This window comes from Beta vulgaris, chromosome 8 (genome assembly GCF_026745355.1).
Source record: "Beta vulgaris subsp. vulgaris cultivar EL10 chromosome 8, EL10.2, whole genome shotgun sequence".
NCBI lineage: Eukaryota > Viridiplantae > Streptophyta > Magnoliopsida > Caryophyllales > Amaranthaceae > Beta > Beta vulgaris.
Window position 1 is genome coordinate 656,015 of NC_079209.1, and position 20,856 is coordinate 676,870.

At 36.2% G+C, this 20,856-nt stretch overlaps 2 protein-coding genes across 2 annotated transcripts; both read right to left on the bottom strand.

The window, feature by feature from the left end:
• Positions 1–634: 634 nt before the first annotated feature.
• Positions 635–10,550, bottom strand: LOC130589682 (uncharacterized). Its single transcript, XM_057391175.1, has 7 exons — positions 10,451–10,550; positions 10,350–10,360; positions 9,846–10,245; positions 7,067–9,747; positions 1,075–1,330; positions 894–993; positions 635–815 (listed from the first exon to the last, which is right to left on the bottom strand). Exons 1-7 carry the CDS (start codon positions 10,548–10,550, stop codon positions 635–637), a joined length of 3,729 nt encoding a protein of 1,242 aa, XP_057247158.1.
• Positions 10,547–11,595, bottom strand: LOC104883068 (uncharacterized). The gene is made up of 2 exons (XM_048635709.2): positions 11,418–11,595; positions 10,547–11,331 (listed from the first exon to the last, which is right to left on the bottom strand). The coding sequence occupies exons 1-2, from the start codon at positions 11,593–11,595 to the stop codon at positions 10,547–10,549; spliced, it is 963 nt and encodes a 320-aa protein (XP_048491666.2).
• Between the last annotated feature and the right edge of the window lie 9,261 nt (positions 11,596–20,856).

Here is a 20,856-nt window from a genome sequence, read left to right on the forward strand (position 1 = left end):
ACAGAAGAAGAAGCTCACCTCTGTAGGCTTCTTGCGAACGCAATCTGCGACGGCAGTCCGCACGCCTGGAAGCTGTACTATTCTCGCGAAGCAGGCAAACAATTGAGCAAGAAATCGCTCGAAGCATTGCAAGAAGTTATGGAAGAAGCTGAAAGGAAATTCGGTGTCCCTCCTTTTAGGTCCCCATTGCAAACAATCTGCTCTTTCTCCAGGTGGGTTCCGGTTAAACATGGTTGCCATGCTTGTTGAAAGTGAGAAACCTGCAAAAAAATGTTATGAAGCAAAGGGTGGAAGCTGTGTTGTTTAGTATTATGTGTGCATTGGAAAAGAAGCAGATGTGTAGTGGTGGTTTTTGAACTATATATCAGCCAACTACAGGGGGTTGAGGTGTAGTTAAGTGGTTTCCTTTTAAAAAAGAACATGTAGAGAAAGGCAAGTCAAATAAATCAAAAGTAGACATATGTACTAAGTTTGTTTGTCATTTTGTATTGGCTAATCTCTAATGAACGCCATGAATTTTACTACTGTGGTTTAAATAGTTGTATAGTTAGATTGTATTATTAATGTGGTATAGAAATAAAAGTTATGAGATAATGTCAAAGGAAACGGGGGGTGTTAAGAAAGAACAGCATGTTTATGTTAGGTGGTCTTGCATCTTTGCAAAGGCAACTTGTACAGTGTTATGACCTTTGTGATTGGATGGCTTTAAAGATGTGAAGCCGACGATGAGTGATGGCCCAGCCCAAGATTTGAGTAGTTCACATTCATGGCCTGTTAGATCGTCCCAAGCTGAAATGGTTAAAGGTTGCTCTGAGCTGCAAAACAGTTAAATCACATTTTAAGGACAGGCCTCAGTTGTGAAGTATTCCAAGGGATAGTGAAGGATAGCTCACCTATGGTCTGTTACGACAATTTCACGAACTTGGTGCTGCACTCCATAGGTGGTTGTTATTGTACGTGTATCTTCAACAAACAGAACAATCCCCAATACATCTGTATAATATTTGCAAAGAGTGTAAGCAGTGGTATATGGTTAGGTTTAAAACAGTAATATAGTTATGAGAAGTACCAAACGGTCGTCTTGGTCATTGGTGTGTGGGATAGCATCAATTGGAATGTAGGCAGGTGGTACTATCTCAGCTGTAGGATCCACTGGCTGGATTGATGTTTGCCCACCAAAGCTCATCTGGCAATCATCAGGTCTAGTTGCATAACGCCCTACTACTGGCTTTAGAGGAGCATTTGCAATTTCATACTCATGCTCATTCTTGAAAACATTTTCAAATTCATCAATTTGATTTTCAAAGAGTGCACCGCGCATTGTGTTCCCCTGTAGAAGTTATCAAAAGGTAGAGAAATAGTGCTCAAAAATAGACGAAGTGTGAATCGTATGTTAAAAGAGACACTTGCATATTCAACATAACACTGTGTGGAAACACATATTTTAATTGTAGGCATGTACTAAACAATGCTGTGCAGAACTTTTTATAAGGAAAAATTATGAATAATAAGAATATTGAAATAATATATAGGTTGGGGATTTTTCCTAAGTTGTACATGCATGGTGGTGATAGAGTAGTCATCTTTACTACTAAGTTCATGACCCTCTATTCTAAACATTTAAACCACTAACTTTTTCAAGACTATAGCTCTGAGCTCAAATTAAAACTCTAATTTGATCATATTTCAACCACACATTCCTATCAAGGTTTGAACTTTGCTCCAGATCTTTCGCAATGACAAACATCCTTGTTACGTATATAGTAGATACTTACTTAACTAATTTACAATTGGTTGGAAAGGTATATTTAAAATTGTTTGAGGCATTTTTTTTTTTTAAAAAGATAGCTGTATATATAGTGATTATAGACACACAAATGAGGCAAAAACTTGTAGGGAATGCATAATAATATTCCTTACCTTTTCATCTTCAAAGATTAGTTGTTGGTAGCGAGTTTTCTTGTGAGGTGAAATGAGAGTGCGGGATTTTTCTTTGAGCTTAACCTTGACCTTGTAAGCTTTAGTTGTAGGAGTTAGCTTATCCAGGTAGGTTTTTTCTAGCTTCATCCTATAACAAAGCAAACTAATCGTACATTAGAATTAGCATACAAATCTGAATAAGTTTATTTAATTTGAATGAAGGACATGGCTAAGTATATGATGTTGGAAACGTCAATTTCAGTGCATAAGGCTTGCCAATATTTCTGACTATGCCACGGAAATAGCGAAACAACCATTTTAGCTTAGTTAAAAAGAGTTTGTTGTAAATAATTAGTTAAATCACTAAACTTTTAAAGGAAGACTCTTTTGTGTGTTAGATCTTGTAAAGCTGTCAATTGTTATAAATAGTTTGTTGTTACACTATTAATCTTTGGGATGCAATACTAAGTCAAGTAGTAAATATAAAAGACTAAGTTCGTTTAGTAGCATGCAAGAACAACTATAACATGAAAGTATAGGAACATGTGTTTAGAAAATTTGTATTCTTTTTTTAGAACGGTCTAAAACAGGAAAGTTTTGTTTCTTTTTTTCCTAACTTTTGTTGAAGTTTATACGTAGGATGATAGGGTTTTGGCTGTCAACACAACTTTCTTTTTGTTTTGAAAGTTAGTTGAAAACAGTTTTGTTTGCCTTTTTTGTTTTCTGTTTTTTTGCAATTTATATGTTTGACATGATAGATTCTTTGGGTGTGCAAGAATGGCAAGTGAAGATCAAGCAATTATGGTAACAGCATGTTTTTAACTTAGTAGCTATTAATGCATAAAGAGAAGAAGACAAAAAACAGAGAAAGATAGGTTAAAACATTTAAAGCAAAAACAATTGAGGAAGGAAGCTTACCTTCAGTTGGTGTGTGAGATGTATTTTGCTCAAGTAAGAAACGTTTGAATTTGGTTAAGAGCTTTAATTGTTGCTCTGGAAAAAGAAGTAGGTGTTTTAAATATAGACCATTGTTCAGTAGGAGAGAAAAAAGGAGGAGTAAAAGTAGAAAAGTTTAACAGTACTTTACTAATAGTAGCTGTCTTACTTTTGGCTGACTTTTGTACTTGGGTAGTGTGTGCCATGTTTTTACATAAAGTGTATAGTAGGAGAGGACAATAGGTAAGGTGTTAAGGAGGGTCAATAGTAATGTGAGTGTACTTTTAAGAGATAGTGTGCAATAGAAGGCAAATAAGTACTTGTTGCAAGTAATCAACCTTATTTTAACCAACAAATCATGGCAAGCAGTTAATTGCAAAAAAACATGACAAAATCTTTGCAAAAAAGGAGAGCCACACACAAGTCTTGGTCTATAGTCAGATCTCTTTCTTCTTTTGGAAGCAGACAATTAAAATTTAGATGCCTTGAAAATGATTCTATGCTAAAGAAAATTACAATTACCAATTCTGTTTACCTTTTCTGAAATCTGAAGTTTCCATACAGCAACATATTTATTTTCGTTGGCTTAATTATCATATATAAACAATTAATGAGACATGACATAAGAGATATATAACCACAACATCAAAATATAACAATCCAGCATCAAAAGAACCTAAGGCTACTGTCATATTCGCTATATTAATACTAAAAAGAGTTGGCAACAACACCAACTTATATAACTATTAATACTGGCTGTCCCACATCTCCATGAGGTTTCTGATCCATTGAAGAAATTAATAATGCCCTTAATTTGGGCAAAAGAATAGAGACAGTTGTAAAAATTTTGTTTAAAAGTTAAAAGAAAGCTCTAAATCACACGAAAGAAACATAGCCAAAAAACAGAGACTTAATAGTCGCCTAGCAAATAGAAAACAAACGACGAAAACTCACTTACATCTATGCAAGAAAAATAGAACCACAACAAAAGACCGAGCCCTGGAAACTTGTACCCGATTGCAACAACGAACACAAAGTGATTAGCTCCAAATTTCCAACATTAAAAAGGAAAATAAGAGAATGTAGCAGAACAACGTTAGCAATGAACTGTAAAAGAAAACAATCCACAATTCAATTAATTCTCACTCTGAGAAGAAGGCCAAAAGGACTTCAAAGGAAATAATAGTTCATAAGGAAATCCAAACTTAGAGATAAGTCGCTTATCTCACTCCAGTTTCTTGTTGTTTAAAATACATTGATAGACATTTTCCTGAAAAAGAGAGAGCAATAACTAAGGTGACTTTCTCTTATGTGTTTAAATTCAAAAGCAGTAAAGCAAATGTAAACATTCATAAGCAATAAAAAAAGATTACACAATCCAATAAAAGTGATTAGTGATTAATAATTATAGAATCCAATGAAAGTGATTTGTGATTAGTGATTAGTGAAGGGAAGAGTAGCATGGTTGTATAAAGCACTAACCGAGTGTGTGAAATTATCTTTCATGCTTGGTAGGATACCATTTTCCCATTTTAAGTTCAATATTTTGCTTTACACCAAACATAGCTTAAAACCTCTACACAGCAAGACCCAAACTGAGGGGTTGTTGATGATATATGCAAAACCTTGAAATGAGGCAAGGATGTGAACTTTCCATACATGGAGGAAGCGTAAATTATGCTCCAGCTAATTGCTTATTAGATGAGTGTGTCTCAACTTAATAACATATCAATCACAATGTGTATAAAGATCCAGATTAATTAACTTACAGGTTCTAGAGTCCAGATTAATTCAATAGTGATGTAGATAAAAGGAAGCTGTAGCTAAAAAAAAACATGTAAATCATAATGAACTCCGTCTCAATTGAGCTCCTCATCCTAGCAGCAGATTCACCTAATTTATACTTAAATGTGTGCAGGCACATGAGCGAAGAGATGAGTGATAAAAAGCTCTTGCACTGAATTTAACATGACTAATGACGCCAGAGCAAGACAATGTAGAAGCATGGATAATACCATGGATGGTTTATGATGGGATGTCTCAATTTGAGCTCACTTAAAAGATCGGTAATTAAGAGAACTAAAAGAACACAATTATGCAACAATTATAAACGGAATTTTGTATAAATCATGTCTTATTGTGAGAGCCACGAGCAGTACGACAACAATGTATATGTAGGTGGTGTCACAAGCACTACATTTTATTCATTATACTCAAGCACCAAACAGGAAAATGCCACAAGATTGGTATATGTGTGTATGAATGTACTAATAGTTACGAGGTTTCCCTCTCCCCCTAGTTACTGCATGAATCCCTAACCATTTCGATTTTGATCACCAAGATAAACATGTCTATCACCAAGATAAACATGTCTCCAGTAGCATCACAATGCTTGGGAGCAGTAGCATCTTTGGCCTTGAGGAAGGCTGTGTTTTTTCTCCAAAAAGAAACTATTTTGATGTTTTAGTAAGAGGATGCATGGTTGAATTCATCACAATGATGCTAATGTTGCAACCAAAGTTACTTTCAGCAACGAAAATTTTATTAGTGATGGCTGCACTCCTAGCTAGTAGCTTAATAGACAAATTTCATGAAAAGATAGAGAAGTAAAAGAGAAGACAGTAAGAAAAAGGTTATTGGCTTATCATTTCTCTGCTCCAAAATTATGAAAGATGCAAAGACTCTTCCTCTATTTTTGAAGAGAGAAAAAATGGAGAAAATAAAAGAAGTAATGAGAGAGATTAAGAACGTTGGCATTTTTTAATTTCTAGCAAGAAGTGATGCAAAATTGGCATTTTTCTCATCCCAGCATATCAGGTTACATTATTCTCATCATTATTCTAATTTCTAGCAAGAAGTGATGCAAAATTGGCATTTTTTTCTCCTCTTAAGATAAGATACTTGTAGCAGGTCAGAACCCAAGTTTCTTCTCATCATTTCTAATTAAACACTTAGAGAGACTACAAATTATGTAAATGAAATGGAAAATCCCAGCAATCATAATTTCTAAGAATTAAACAATGGGTAATCAAAGGTAAATCTAAATGAAGTCAAAGTAAAGACTACAATCCAAAGGAAGCAAAGATGGAAAGATAAGGAGAAAAGATTAGGGAAGGAAGGAAGATAGAGACTACCTGGAGTGAGGATTAGGGTTTCGGTTCAAAGGAAACGATCCCTCTTTCTTTCATGTCTTCCTCTTTGAAACATCACCAAAACATCAAAATTTATATAGAATTAACATTGACAAAAATGTAATTGAAGATCAAAATCCTATAATAATACGCTGAAATAAAAGCCTTTAGAAACTGCAATACGTAGCCAGCCAAAACAGAACCATGACTTTGGGGAGAAAGACTAAAAAGTGCATATAAATCATTGAAGAAAAAGAAAGGAAATTACCAACAAATCTGCCATATCTATAAGAATAAGTGGAGTTAAGGACATACTTTTCGAATTCGAATGCCACACATGGCGTAAAGAGTTCCTTTCTTTTAGCGCTTAAACAAACAAATACAAAGGAAATTGGTGAAATCAAACCTTGTAAATCGATTAGAGGAAAAAAAAATGACCAACAAGATTAGAAGGGAAGAATTGCTGCAGTTTGGAGGTAAACATATTAATAGAAGGGATGTTATGGTTCAAGTGTATGCAAAACCATTGCAGTTACAAAACAAGAACCAGAATTACAATAAGAAAGGTTCTGTGAGCCTTTAAGACAGGTGCTAGGAAATACAGCACAAAATAGTGTTCACTATATAGCTAGTTCTAAAAGGGAAAACAGTTGACAAAAATATACATAACTTGGATGTTTCCTTAGTGTCAAGTTTTTTTCCTTTTTAGTAGAGCAGTTTCCAGAACCAGCAAAACAGCAAAAAAATTAGAAGCTGCAGGGGAAAAGTAGTGTGGTGTTATGAGATGGAAACATTAAATATCAAGTACAAATGGTATGCAATAAGTGCAGAGGTAACTACACATGAAAGTAGGGCATGTACCATGAATTTCAAAAAGGCTTCGTAGACATTTTGAATACACCCTCCTCTGGTGTACGTTGGGGTCAGTGTAATGTAGGAGCTCCTGCACCTCCTGGGGAAAATAAGTATTGTTAATTGTTTTTAAATGCACCAGTTGAACTGCAAATCGAGAAGGAGAAAGGCAGCGTAGACGGACTACTTACATAATGGATTTATACTATACCAGCTCTTTGGAGTACCGCAAAAGAAACAACATTGTTAACAGAGGTGGCAGTTTCATGCACTGATGGTTTGGACAGGACTCTAACATTTTTTGATTGGCGTGCACGTGATAAACCAACATATAGTTGTCCATGTGAGAAGCAAGGACGGTGCAGATACAAACCAACGCGGTCAAGTGTTTGCCCTTGTGACTTATTAATAGTCATTGCAAAGCTGAGTTTAATTGGGAATTGCTTTCTTTGAAATTGGAAAGGGTAGTTATTTGAGGCAGATGGTCGGAGATTAATGCGGGGTAAAAAAACAACTTCTCCTTTGTGGTGGCCGGTTATAATCACACATTCAATGATGTTTGGGAAGAATCGCTTACAAATGAGGCGGGTTCCGTTGCATAATCCAGATGCAGGAGCAAGGTTTCGCAAAAGGATGACTGGACAGTTTTCCTTCAAAATAAGTTCATGAGGACTCATACCAGCTGGACTAAGAGTATTTAGGAATTCAGATGGATACATATTACAGCTATCATCAAGGATCATGTCAAAACTCTTGTAGACAATAGGCTCCCCGGGAAACTTCCCAATGAGGTTCATGTTTATAGCATCAACATCTTCATTCATTGGGGTTAGTATTGCACGACCTGTGAAGATTTGGCTGCTGAAAGGGCCAGAACCAATCTCAGGGAAAACAATATTTACAAGCCTACCCAAACAATCAGCTTCTTCATCAAAGGGCACATATATTTGTGTTGGAAGCTCAACTCCTGCAATTTCAGTAGATTGTAAAGCCCCATTGCCCAGGGCTAGCAAGAAAGCAGCGAAGTTTGGATCTTCTTTAGCGCGCATGTTATCAGTTAGGCTAAACCGTATGAAGTTAGGCCACAAGGCAGAAGACACAAGGCTAGCCTCCACAGCTTCATTCTGAGTTTTATGCGGGACAACTGGTAATACTTGTCGAAAGTCACCGCCAAAAACAACGACTTTACCTCCAAAAGGGGTATTAGGATCACACAAGTCTCTTAGTAATAGATCAAGTGATTCAATGTTTTCTTTTCGTGCCATTGAAGATTCATCCCAAATAATAAGGCTTGCTTCTCTTAAAAGCGCTGCAAGGGCACTTTGCTTAGAAACGTTACAAGCCTTTGAAACAGTATGGTCCAAAGGGATCTTAAAGCGGGAATGTGCAGTGCGACCAGTTGCTATATTTGATGCTGCAATGCCTGATGTTGCTGTTGGCAATGCAATTTTCCCCAGCAATCTCACTTCCGCATACAATGCCTGGTACAGATATGTCTTCCCAGTACCCCCAGGACCATCCACAAAAAAAACACCTGGCTTGTTTGTATTAATACGATCCATGATACAATCAAATGCTTCTTGTTGTTTAGAATTCAAATTCTTGCGGGCTTCTTTATATTCAGTTGGTATTGGTGCATCAAGCGCATCAACTATATCTTGAGTCCTTCTGATCTCATCAGATTCAGGTTCCTTTAAACCATCAAGATTGTATTCTTGCAAAGATTTGCCCATCTCTTCTAGGAGCTGCTCAGTTGCCTTTATTGTTAATTGTGCGACTTTGTGTTCTTGGCATGGATATTTTTGAGAGAAATCTTCAGACAGGTGGCGGTAGAACTGATGCCAAAGGGCCAAAGGATTACTCGGTTTGCAAAAAATCAAGATTGTAGTGAACAGTCGACGTAATGCACCTGGCATTTCAATTCCAGCAGCTTCTTCCATACACTTGATAACAGAACCATCTTCTTCGAGCAACCCTAGTTCTAATGCTGCTTCTTGGAAAGTAGCACACAAATGGCCACGCACAGTGCGGAGGTCTTCAAATGATTTTGGCCCTCGGACATGGGTCAGGAGCAACCGCAGGAAATAGCGTTCGCCTTCAGCAGGAACAACAAATGCTAATCGACCAACAACAATTTTTTTTTGAACCCTTTTTGTCCACGCTTTTGCAGATGCAGTCCATACATAGTGTTCTGAAAATTCAGAGTATAGGTATTGCGGTGCACCATTATGAATTGCATTCATTTTAAAGAACTCGGTGAGGGAAGTCCGTGATCTGGAATCGTTGGCTACAATTCCAGCAAGCGGTTCATTAGGCTTGAATTGGATTGTCTGTCCATTAGGCAAATGAACCTGAAGAGCAAGGACGGGAGGCTGCATTTCAAACAGGTCAAATGAAAACAGCCGCCAAGCAGCTTCGCACGGCGACACCCACCGGCCAGTTTGGAATTGCTGTATTTCATCTACTGGTTTCTGCTCACCTTCTTTCGATACAGCATATGAAATCTTATCATGGCCCTTGTATACATATTTGTACATGTATTTGACTGCTTGGATGGTTGAACAGACCTCAACATTCAAGTGGCAATCAAACAGCGCTGAAAGATAAGAGTTATATGGAATAACCCATCTGTTATCCATAGCAAACTTGCGAATAAGAGGAGTTTCACCATCATCTCTTCTTCTGTAGAGCGGGAAATCATTTTCATGGCTTGTTGTTTCATTTGTAAATGCTTTTGGATACCCATACTTGCAAGTCCCAACTCTTCCCTTGTGTTTCATACAAGGACATTCAGGATTAGCATCACCGCATGGGCCATGCATCATGTGCTTCAAAACGACTTTCCGCAAATGTGGGTTACTTTTGTCAGGAATTTCAGCACTAACAAATTTGTCAAATTCATCAGGATCTTTGATTTTGCAGTGTGGCTTGAAAATGATTAAAAGTGTGCGTGTGGCAACCCGCGCTTTTGAAACTCCACAACATATGTAAAAGCTTCAACCTCACCCAACACATGGTCTTCCATGAGCAGTTTTTTAAAGGCTATAAGTTTTGCGTGGAAAACTCGGGCTACTATATCAGGGCGATGTTGTGCTTCTTCACCTGGTGCAAGGTGTTTTTTAATTTCAGGCCAATTAGGATTGCATGTCATTGTGATGAATAGGTCAGGTTTCCCATATCTCTGCACAAGGGCAAGAGCATTCAGATAACGACGCTTCATATCACGAGGCCCGCCAAGGAATGAAGGCGGCAAGATAACTCTGTGGCCTATGTTTGAAGCACTTTTCTCCCCACCATCGAAGCAATCTATGATGCCTTGATACAATTCTGCACGGATTGTTGCTTGGTTGTTTCTGAAGAAATCAAGGCGTGTATTTTCAAGCTTCACATACATGTCAACAATGAACTGTTGAAATAAGCGACATGCTCTGAGGATGTAGTTTCTTGGCCGGATTTGAAAGAGGTATGCATAGTATTCCTACAAGAAATTTGGGTTCTAGGCTTCTTAACCTGTTTTGAAACTGCATGTTTTCAAGCAAAGAGGCAGCAATTAAGTTGGTTGTAAGGCTGAAGAGGAGTGTAAAACAAAAGAGAAGTGCAGCCAAACTTACTGGCAGACTCTGCATCTAAAAATGTGTTAACATCAGTAACGCCTTCAGACGTTATAGGTTGTTCAGGTACATCGACCTGCGTACGGCCACCTTGACTCATTTTTTTAAGCCATGGTGCCAACCACAGTCACCGTATGGCCGTAGGAGTGGATATTGTAATGGATCATAACACCCATAATAATGCATGATCCTGTGTTGCTGTGCACCCTTTCCATGAACTACGATATGAGGGCCACTATTTGCACTGGTTGCGGATTCCTCATCCCATATCACAGCAACCTCATCAGCTGTAGGGGCATTGTAAACACGCTGATCAAGAACTGGGTCTCGATTTAACCGTATTTGAGTATTCTCCACGATGTCAAGTTCTCTCAAAGATCTGAAGAACTTGGCGTATGGATTATACTGCATTACTTTCATTAAGATAGCTATCACATCAGGCCGTAGCTCAGGAAATAAATTGAGCCGGTTTTCTGATTCATGTTGAGCATCGTAGAAGTATAATTGTAAGAATTGAGGTCTTTTATCGTTAGGCAGTAGGTTAGGTATAAAATGATAGATTTGGCCGTGTAATTTAAAAACATAAATGCCTTTTTGCATACATGCATCAAAGACCCCGCCAAGTGAGCTAAAAGCAAATAGGTTGTTATACAAGCGTATATACGTTCTGAAGTGAACAGAATCATCGTCTTGTGAAGTTAAAAGCCTGATTAATTCTGATGGGAAGGAATTGGAAGCAATCTCAACTTCCCCATTTGAACAGCAAAAACCAGGCGATTCAAAAGCAAATTTAATAGCCGAACACTTAGGGCAATGTTCTGCAGCAGGGAGTTCCAGTGCTGCGGTTGGCATTTGCTGGCCAACCATTAAAGCAGCCCCAACTGGACAGGGAAAAACATTGAGGACACAGATACCACAAATCTACAATATATACTATTAATAACTATTTAAAAGAATTAAGATTTACTTTGTTTATTTTTCTTGGGTTGTTTAGCTCGGGCTCGCTTTTGTTTTGGTGCAACATCAGGATCACATTGAAGTAAGCGAGCACTTTGATACTGTGTTGGAGTGACCGCTGACCTCAAGAAAGTGGTTTCACCTAATGATGTGTCATCTTGTTGTAGTGATCTCATACGCTTGCTCATGCGAGTTTTACGTTTGCTAGGCTCACCTGAGAAGCGCCTACTTATTAGGTACAACCATTGTGCTAGGCTCCATTTGCAGCAATAATTTAATGTGCAGACACTTGTTTGATTAATAATTAATAAGCAGGCCGTTGGAAACGTCGCTTTACACTACTTATGGCAAGATGTGCAACACGAGGCCGTTTGACTATATTTAGGTGACCATTGAAACAACTATCTAGCAGCAGTGAATAATGTGGCACTAATTTAAAACTGTATAGTAAGGAGTTTTTGGAAATACCCATCGAAGGAGCGGCTACGCCAAGTAGAATTGGCCACGGGATGTGCTGGGGCAAAGTAGCCTTACACAAAAGCCAGTGCAACTCCCTGCATCAGTGAACCTCTATAAAACAGCAGCAAATTTGAAACTCAACACAAAGCACGAGACTAAAAGGAAAGTAAAGAAAGAGGTGTTAACTGTCAATCGTGAAATGTACAATACATATGTATGTAATTTTGCTTATTATGTGTTTTTGTTCTGTTTTGCAGGCTCCAAGGGTTATTTTGATTTTTACTTGTATTATTGTATTGGAAAAGCATGATTTATTCCTCACGGATGTGGGTAAAGGAAGTGTTAACTGAAACCGCACCTAAAATTTTGTGCTACAAAAGTGTAAACAGTGGTAGATGAGCAACATGTAAAAAAACAATTCCTTTCAACAGAGAAGCGTTAGAGGTACAGTGTTATTTTAAGGAAAACACAACAGTGGATTTCAGTACTTGCACCGAGGTGCATTTTCTTTCTTACAACACAACTACCACACTACATTACAAGCATAGAGGGGAGAGAAATAACAAAATTACAGAGAATAAAGTTCACAAGTGTAGACAACACCATTGTTAAACTTGACTAAACCTAACCCTGAACTAACAAGAGATATAATCTCCGTCTGTTACAAAAGCAAACCTAGTAGGGAACGTAGCAATAATGCCTAGGTAGTTTTCTTGGTCGCTTGAAAACAGTTTCAAGTTCCGGAGGAATAGATAAGAGGGGAACTGCAAGGGCTGGACCAAGAGATATAACATTCCCAAAAGATAGCCTGGCTTTGCGTTTCTTTGGAGGAAGAGGCGGCGATACCATTGTAGGGATTTGAAACTGGATGCCGCGCGGAGTCAAGCAATCCTGCTCTACAAACAGAGGGATAGGCTGGATTGCTTCCTGAGTCTTGAGCACGCGCTCTTTGACAGTTAAGTAGGTTTCCCTTTCTAGGGCGCAAAGAATAGAAGCATAATTAGCAGCTTTATAGTTTGCATCTAGGATAGTGAAGTTGTATTGATGCATGAGATAAAGGATGGTCTTCTTGGCTACACTCTGTTTGGCTTCACATAGGTGGGTACAAGAATCCCCAAAGATACACTCTGTACCAATCAAAATCAAACTCTGAGGACATGTAACTGTCAACCAGCAAGTGTACTTGTACCCATGTAAGCAGATTGTTTCAACAGGAGTTAGCAAGGCTTGAGTGTGAGCAACTACCATGGGCAGCACACTCATGTAGTCAAGAGTGACATGTGTAGGCAAAGTTTGGCTGCTTACACATGCACTTTCAAACAGCACTTGTGCTGGCAAGCCTTTTCAACAGCCTCAAGTTCTTGCCTCTTTAGTTTATAAAGCTTAGCACATCTGTCAAACATCAATTTCCTTTGCGATGAGAAATCTTCAACGTGCACATCATACTTATGTATGAGATCTCGCACAGCTGCTTCAGCAGCACTTTCACATGAACCATCTAGGCTGCTAGCCTCCCCACCTACATACATGTAAGCAAGCGAGCCACATTCTGTCCTAACAGCTACGCAGGCATTATTTTTGGAAACATTGACAAAATCATAGATAGGAACTTTGAAGTTAAGACATCAGTGATTTGTCTCAGCAAAGGTCGGAATGAGATGCTCATTAGTTTGGGTGTCATGGCTATAACCTGTGGAGGCAACAAACTGATATTATACTTGTTGTTATGGCTATAATCTGAATACAATAGTTGGAGAATGATGGTTATGAAGCAAAATACTCTAGCAAAGTCCTCTTTTACCACTATACAATGGAGGCCATAGGCTCACTTTTTAAGAGGACAGGCATTGCTTTTGAGGGCGTTGTAAACTACAGAGCACAAAAGAATTTGGGCAAATCAAAACTCAGGAGGCAAGCTTAGATGTTGGACCATACTTAGCAGTTATTTTAAAATGGAATGGGAATTGTTGTCAACCAGGCTGAAGGTTAGCTTAGAACAAACAAACTTTGTCATCAGTGTATTTAGCCATGCTAATTAGTTCCAAATAATTTGAAACCCAAAAGTGCAGAACAAATTCAAGAACCATAAAATTCAAGAGCCATGTTAATTTAATAACATCAATTGAAATTTCTAAGCGCAGAAATATGGATGTCAATTTTGAGAGCAATAAGATGCACAAGATTGGCTGGAACTGAAAAAGTCAGGCAACATTTTGTTCGAGGTAAAAATCAGGCAACATCAAGTGAAAATCATTGTGCAGCGATTAAATGTGTTTCAGTTCTTTCTAGAACCAATTTTGAAGCTTCAAGCAAAACTTTCTAAAGCAAGAGGCTGCATAAGATAAGCTCAAACAGGGAAAAAACCCAGACAACAGTGAATTGTAAGTGACCAAGAACACAAAAGCTAAATAGAAACATTAAGCAAGTCCATCACGCATATAGTAATTAAATGTTCTTAAGTTCTTTTTGGTACCAATTTATTTGAATTCAGATGGATCCGTTGTGGAATTTTATAACTGTAATAGTGTTTATATAAGCTAAGTTTAGATTTAGTTTGTGTCAAATTGAAAGAACCTGTATAATTTAAAGCCAAGATGCGTACCGAGACAAACATTATCAGAGTCTTTTGGATAGTAAATAGTGAACATAGCAAGAACCCACCAGGTTTTATGAGCAGAACGAAGACAATGAGGCAGTTCATTTGGTAGTTAGTATTTATACAAAGAGGCAGTTCGTTAGGCATGCTAATCAGGCTCATATAATTTGGAACCCAAAAGTGCAGAACAAATGCAAGCACCATAATATATTGAATCAAGCAAAACATGGCACAATAATATAGCAAGACCACATGTGTAACAGTTGAAAAGGAAGCACATTTGCAACAGAACAGTAGTAACACAAAGCAGATTAGTTTAGAAAAGGGCTTGAAAATGGAGGGTTACCAGGGATCTTTGGAGAAACTGGTACAGAGCGTTTTCCAAGTCGCAACACAAGTCCTGCAGTAAAAGTTTAGTTTAATTAGGGGCCTAAGTTCCAGTTTAACTATAAAGCAAGGCAACATTTATACAAAAGGCACAAGATAGTTAAAAAGACTAAATAGCATGATGAAAATCTGAATGTAATGCAACAAAATGGAAATCACAAGGCAAACAGCAGGAATGTTGATTTAATACCATCAATTCGGAATTTCTAAGCGCAGGAATTTTAATGTCATTCTTTGAGAGCAAGAAGATGTACAAGATTAGCTAAGAGCGAAAAAAACAGGCTACATTTTGTTTTAGTTCAAAAACCACACTTAAATGAAGCAGGAACATCAAGTAAAAATCATCATGCAGCGATTAAATGTGTCTCAGTTCTTTTTAGAACGAATTTTAAAGGCTCAAGCAAAAATTGATGTGCTATTCTCTATTTGTAATTATCTCTACATTAGCTGAAAACAGATCTTAGAATGTAACATTTTCTTAAGCCAGAGACTGCATAAGATCAGCTAAAACTCAAAGAACAGACAACATTGAATTTGAAGCGAGCAAGAACGCAGAAACTAAATAAAAGCATTAAGCAAGTCCATCACATACAGTAATTAAATGTTCTTTAGTTATTTTTAGTATTAATTAATTCGAGTCTAGATAGATTTGCTGTCTAATTTTGTAACTGTAATAATGTTTGTATAAGCTGAGTTTAGATTTAGTTTGTGTCAAGTTCAAAGAGTCTGTATAATTAGTAGCCAAGATGCATAGCAAGACACACATTCTCAAGGTCTTCTGGATAAGAAATAGTGAACAGAGCAAGAACCTACCAGTTTTTAATGAGAAGAATGAAGACAAAGAGGGAGTTCATTTGTTAGTTAGTATTTATACTAAGGATCCATGTAAAAAGGACCTCTAACCTAAGATGAAGCAAGTACAATCCAGTGGGAGAAGGTGAATAAACAAAGGTGCAAATAAGTGTAAAATGTACTCCCAAGCCTTTGTGTGGAGGTAAATGAGCTTGGATGTACCCTCAAGCCTTTGTGTGGAGGGAAATAAGCATGGAACCCGGGTTGTACAGTGTTTCTCTTGGACAAACAGTGATAGTACTCTCACAGAGGTTAACTTTTTTTTTAAAAAAAAAAAGGAAAAAATCACAGCTCTCAGCAACTGAACAAACTCAGGTAGCTTAGTACTAATTGTTCTAACACAATTTGCATAACCCAACAATATGCACTTATTAGTTAATTTCAATTTTAATCGACATAATATTATTTCATATAATACCAAATTCTATTTGAGATAGCTAATCTATTGATAATAGAAAGAAAAGAAACGGTTGGTAGGAAATTGAGGCTAATGAATCAATTTGTGTGGCAATTCGAATTGAAGGCATCACTCACCCATGAATCAAGATCTTGATGCCCACCATTTCCACTGGTCTTTAGTGAATTTCCGGCAAGGAACTCCCCTGCAGCAAGGCGCCTGCAAAAAAACGTAAATAATGGCGGTGAAAATAGCTCATAGATCGAAACACACATGAACTAAGCTTCCTTGAATTTCCATGAAGGTGATTTCTGCAATGGCGGTGAGGAAAAGCCAGCAGACCCAGTGAGAGAGACGAAGGCGGGGAAAATTGACCGCGTGGCGAAGGGCTTTTTTTTTTGCGTGCTTTACTTTAGTTCACCACGTGGGACGCACGTGAGAAGCTTATGAACAGTAAATTTCAGCCATTTGTGACTCAGAACACTATTGATTTGAATAGTGTCTAACTTTGCCACTTTTAAAAGGTTATGGATTTGAGATGCTCTTAAATTATAGAAAATTATTGGTAACCTCCTATTTTTAACTATCTATATTGATAATTAAGATCATAATTTATGTAGGACAATAGTTGATCCACTTCTCTCAAAAATAAAAATGGTTAATTTTAGTATTTTTGTTTAAATGTTTATTCTACAATGTGACATTAACAGTGTCAAAAGTATTCAACATAATGCTAGTCGTACTTTATGAGCCGATCGACTATTGGCCTGATGCAAACAAACTAATATTACAGATGCGAAAATATCAAAAGCGTCTAATCTAAAACCCAAGAAAAAAGTATAAATTGAAAACTTACAAATTACCAACAAGAGTTGGCTCAAGTGGTAAGCAGCTTGATGTCGCTTAAAGAAGGTCTCGAGTTCAAACCTTATACAGAAACTCTTGTTGAGAGACTCACCCATCAAAGTCAGGTGTGCGACCCGGGTCAAACTCGTATATAGTTGGCGCAAAGCTCCGGTAAACCGGATGGGCAACAAAAAAAAACTTACAAATTGATTCACCATGCAAATTTTAATTCATTGGTACTCGAGGCAAAAGTAATGACTAAGGCCTATAAGTCCAATTCCATCAAGTGACAATTACTATGTCAAAATACTCATTAAGGAGACAATATAAACCTATTGGGCTCGGGTATACCATTCCAGATCACATGCGACATTTTGTAAGTTGTAACTATTTACTTAATTTATCTAATTATTCAACACCACAGCAAAGGCCCATATTGACTTATTGCATCAAGTTTCTCAACTTTTGGGCCTTTTGGCTGTTGCAATTGAGAAATTAGATGTCCATCAAAATAAACCTAGTATAAGACTTTACTCTCTGTATCTCATAATATAGTGGTTGTATTTTTTTTAGGTGTTCTAAAAAATTATTTATGTTATAAATTAATCTGTTTTTAAGAATTCTATTGGTGGTTAGAAATACTTGATGTAATTCTATTGGTTAATTTTGGTTTATTTGGATTTATGCAAACTTTTGCTCCTTTTTATGATTAATGTTGGTAAACATCTATTGCTTCTTGTTAATTTCAATGTAGTTTTGGTTCTCTTTAGCAACATATCTTATATTTTTCTATTAAAATTAATAAGACAATTAGCTTCCAGTACAAGTACCTAATCAAATAATACAAATAATAATATTTTTTTCTTTCCTTAATTCCTCTGAAAATTGAGAAACAAACAATATATTATGAGACGGAAGGAGTAATTTTTAATATTAAAAAGAGGCAATTTCTCCAAAAGCACCCTTAATTTTTTTGGAAATTGCATAAAATAATCATGTTTCTTCTTAAAATTACACAAAATTTTGCTTGTAATATACTATTATTCACATATGACAAATCGAGACAAGATCATTAAATACACTCATGTCTCACTATCTATATATTACGATTATAATATAGTACTATTCACATATCACGGTCATAATATAGTACTTTTCACATATCACCATTATAATATAGTAGTACTACTCTTCAGTATCCACATATCACAGTTATAACTTATAATATACTACACTTATCTGAAAGCAAAAGAAGGGTAAATACATAGATTACATAGCTAAAATAAAATTAAGCAACAAAGCGAAGAGAAATCAAGTGGTCTTAGCATAGTGGTTGCTCACTTTGTCCCTTAACCAATTGGTCCGGGGTTCGATCCTCAACCTTTGGGAATGGAAAGAAATTCTTGGGCAACCCTTTACCCTTAAGTGGATCACCCGGGGTGAGGGGATTAGTCACTGCTATCGGCGGTGGATACCTTGGTTGTTCACCAATAAACACAAACGAGGAGAAGTTATGGCAACTATGGCCGAAATTTGACCTATTTTTTCAAATTTAGGTTTCCTGTATCCCGAATTATTTGCCAAAAAATCGGCCGCGGTCCGAAAAAATGTGCCTAAAACCTGCCCAAAACCGAGTCGGGTCGAGCCTGCAAGCCGGAGTAATCTTGATCACCTCTAATACAACTCTTCAATCTTCACACATTCTACTTCTATCATTACAAAATGCTTTTATAAAAATATCCAGCTAAACACAAACTTTTATATGAGGCAGGCCACACCTTCAACTAATGGTGTGGCCACCCCCTTTCCTCTAATTAACTAACCCCTCCCCTTCTCTCATGTTGTCACACCCCCTTCCCCTTTTTCTCTCATTTTTTTTTAACTCTTTTTTTTTTCTTTTTTTTTTCTCTTTGATGTGTCTCTCATTTTGTCTTATTTTTTTGCCTCATTTTCTCTCTCCTCTTATTTCCCCTATTTTTTTTTCCTATTTTCTCTCTCCTCTTATTTCCTTTACAATTTTACCATTAATTCCCCTCCCCGCCCCTCCTTTTCTCTCATTTTTTTTAAACTCAATCTTTTTTCTCTTTTTTTCTCTTTAATGTCTCTCATTTTTCCTATTTTTTTGCCTCAATTTCTCTCTCCTCTTATTTCCCCTATTTTTTTCCCCTATTTTCTCTCTCCTCTTATTTCCCCTATTTTTTTTCCCCTATTTTATGATACGAGAAACCCATTACTTCATAATAAGTAACTATTATTATTTGTACCCTTATTTTATCATACGAGTAACTCATTTATTCTACAAGTAACCCTCATATATATTTTCAATTGACCCATTATATTATAAAAGTAACCTCATTAGTTAATAAAAGTAACCTTAATTAAATGTATGAGTAATCTTATTTATTTGTTCGAGTGACATCATATGTTCACAAAAGTAACCCCAATTATTATATAATAGCTTGAAATATTTATAAAAATAACCATAATAAATGTACAAGTAACTTCTTAGTTCATAAAAAGTAACCCCATTATATATTTAAAGTAATCTAATTTATTCGTAAAAAGTAAAACGCGTTACTTTCCAATGCTAAGGTGTTACTTTTAGTGAATTATAGATTACTTTATCGAATTTTAAGGGGTTACTTTACTGACACTAGGGATTACTTTTTATAATGTTAAGGGGTTACTTTTATTGAAAGTATAAGTTACTTTTTGTAACTATAAGGAGGTTACTTTTTTTATAAATAGGGGTTACTTTTGCTATAAGTAGGAGTTACTTTTACAGAAAGTATAGGTTACTTTTTGTAATTATAAGGGGGTTACTTTTGCTATAACTAGGGATTACATTTACTGAAAGTATAGGTTACTTTTTGTAACTGTAAGGGGGTTACTTTTACTATAAATAGGGGTTACTTTTATTGAAAGTGTAGGTTACTTTTTTGTAATATAATGGGTTACTTTTATTGAAACTAGGGGTTACTTTTTGTAATTATAAGAGATTACTTTTGTAATTATAAGGGGTTATTTTTATTTTCATAAAAAGTAACCCTATTATATATTTAAAGTAATCTCATTTATTCATAAAAAGTAAAACGCGTTGCTTTTCAATGCTAAGGTGTTACTTTTAGTGAAACTAAGAATTACTTTTTCGAATACTAGGGGTTACTTTACAGAAACTATGAATTACTTTTTTATAATGCTAACGGGTTACTTTACTAGAAAGTATGGGTTACATTTTGTAATTATAAGGAGTTACTTTTTGTAATAATAAGGAGTTATTTTTTGTAATTATAAAGGGTTACTTTTGTTAGTATAAAGAGTTACTTTTACTAAAATTAGGGGTTACTTTTTCTGAAACTATGAGCTACTTTTTCTTAAATTAAGAATTACTTTTTATAATTATAAGGTGTTACTTTTATTGAACTTACGGGTTACTTTTTCTGAAATTCGTTCAATACGATATTGTAAGCATGTGATCATATTATTCGGCTTTTCTTAGTGTGTATGCAAGTCAAATTAAAAAGAAAAAAAAAAGCAAGAAAATGTATATATTCAAGAGTTTTATAGTGAGTTGTAAATATAATATACTAAAATTAACAAGTCAAATTGTATATGTATATCACTTGTGAATTGTGATCATATCCCCATACATTAATTTAAAGGCAAAAAACTTTTTGAGTACGAATTCAACGTATAATTATCATATCAACCCCAACAAAAAAAAGTAAAATATTGAGAAACTACAAAAATCATATCTAGCAGTACTATCACACGCATGCCCTATCATTATATTTCATCATCATGAGCATGTACAAGTTACTCCAATCCAGTCTAAGAAAAAAAACAAGAAAATGCGAACCGGAGGTTGTAGTATACAACAATCCAGTCTTAAATCTCATTCTCATCCTCTTC

Excerpts from the sequence above, each read along its gene's own strand:
- LOC104883068 (XM_048635709.2), bottom strand. The coding sequence starts at position 11,595 with ATGAGCAAGCGTATGAGATCACTACAACAAGATGACACATCATTAGGT. Across the intron at positions 11,332-11,417 it reads ACCCAAGAAAAATAAACAAA|TTGGGGCTGCTTTAATGGTT; the intron begins GTAAATCTTAAT and ends TTCCCTGTCCAG.
- LOC130589682 (XM_057391175.1), bottom strand. The coding sequence starts at position 10,550 with ATGAGTCAAGGTGGCCGTACGCAGGTCGATGTACCTGAACAACCTATA. Across the intron at positions 9,748-9,845 it reads CATGGAAGACCATGTGTTGG|ATCCTGATGAATTTGACAAA; the intron begins GTGAGGTTGAAG and ends GCAAAATCAAAG. Across the intron at positions 994-1,074 it reads CACCAATGACCAAGACGACC|ATGTATTGGGGATTGTTCTG; the intron begins GTTTGGTACTTC and ends AATATTATACAG.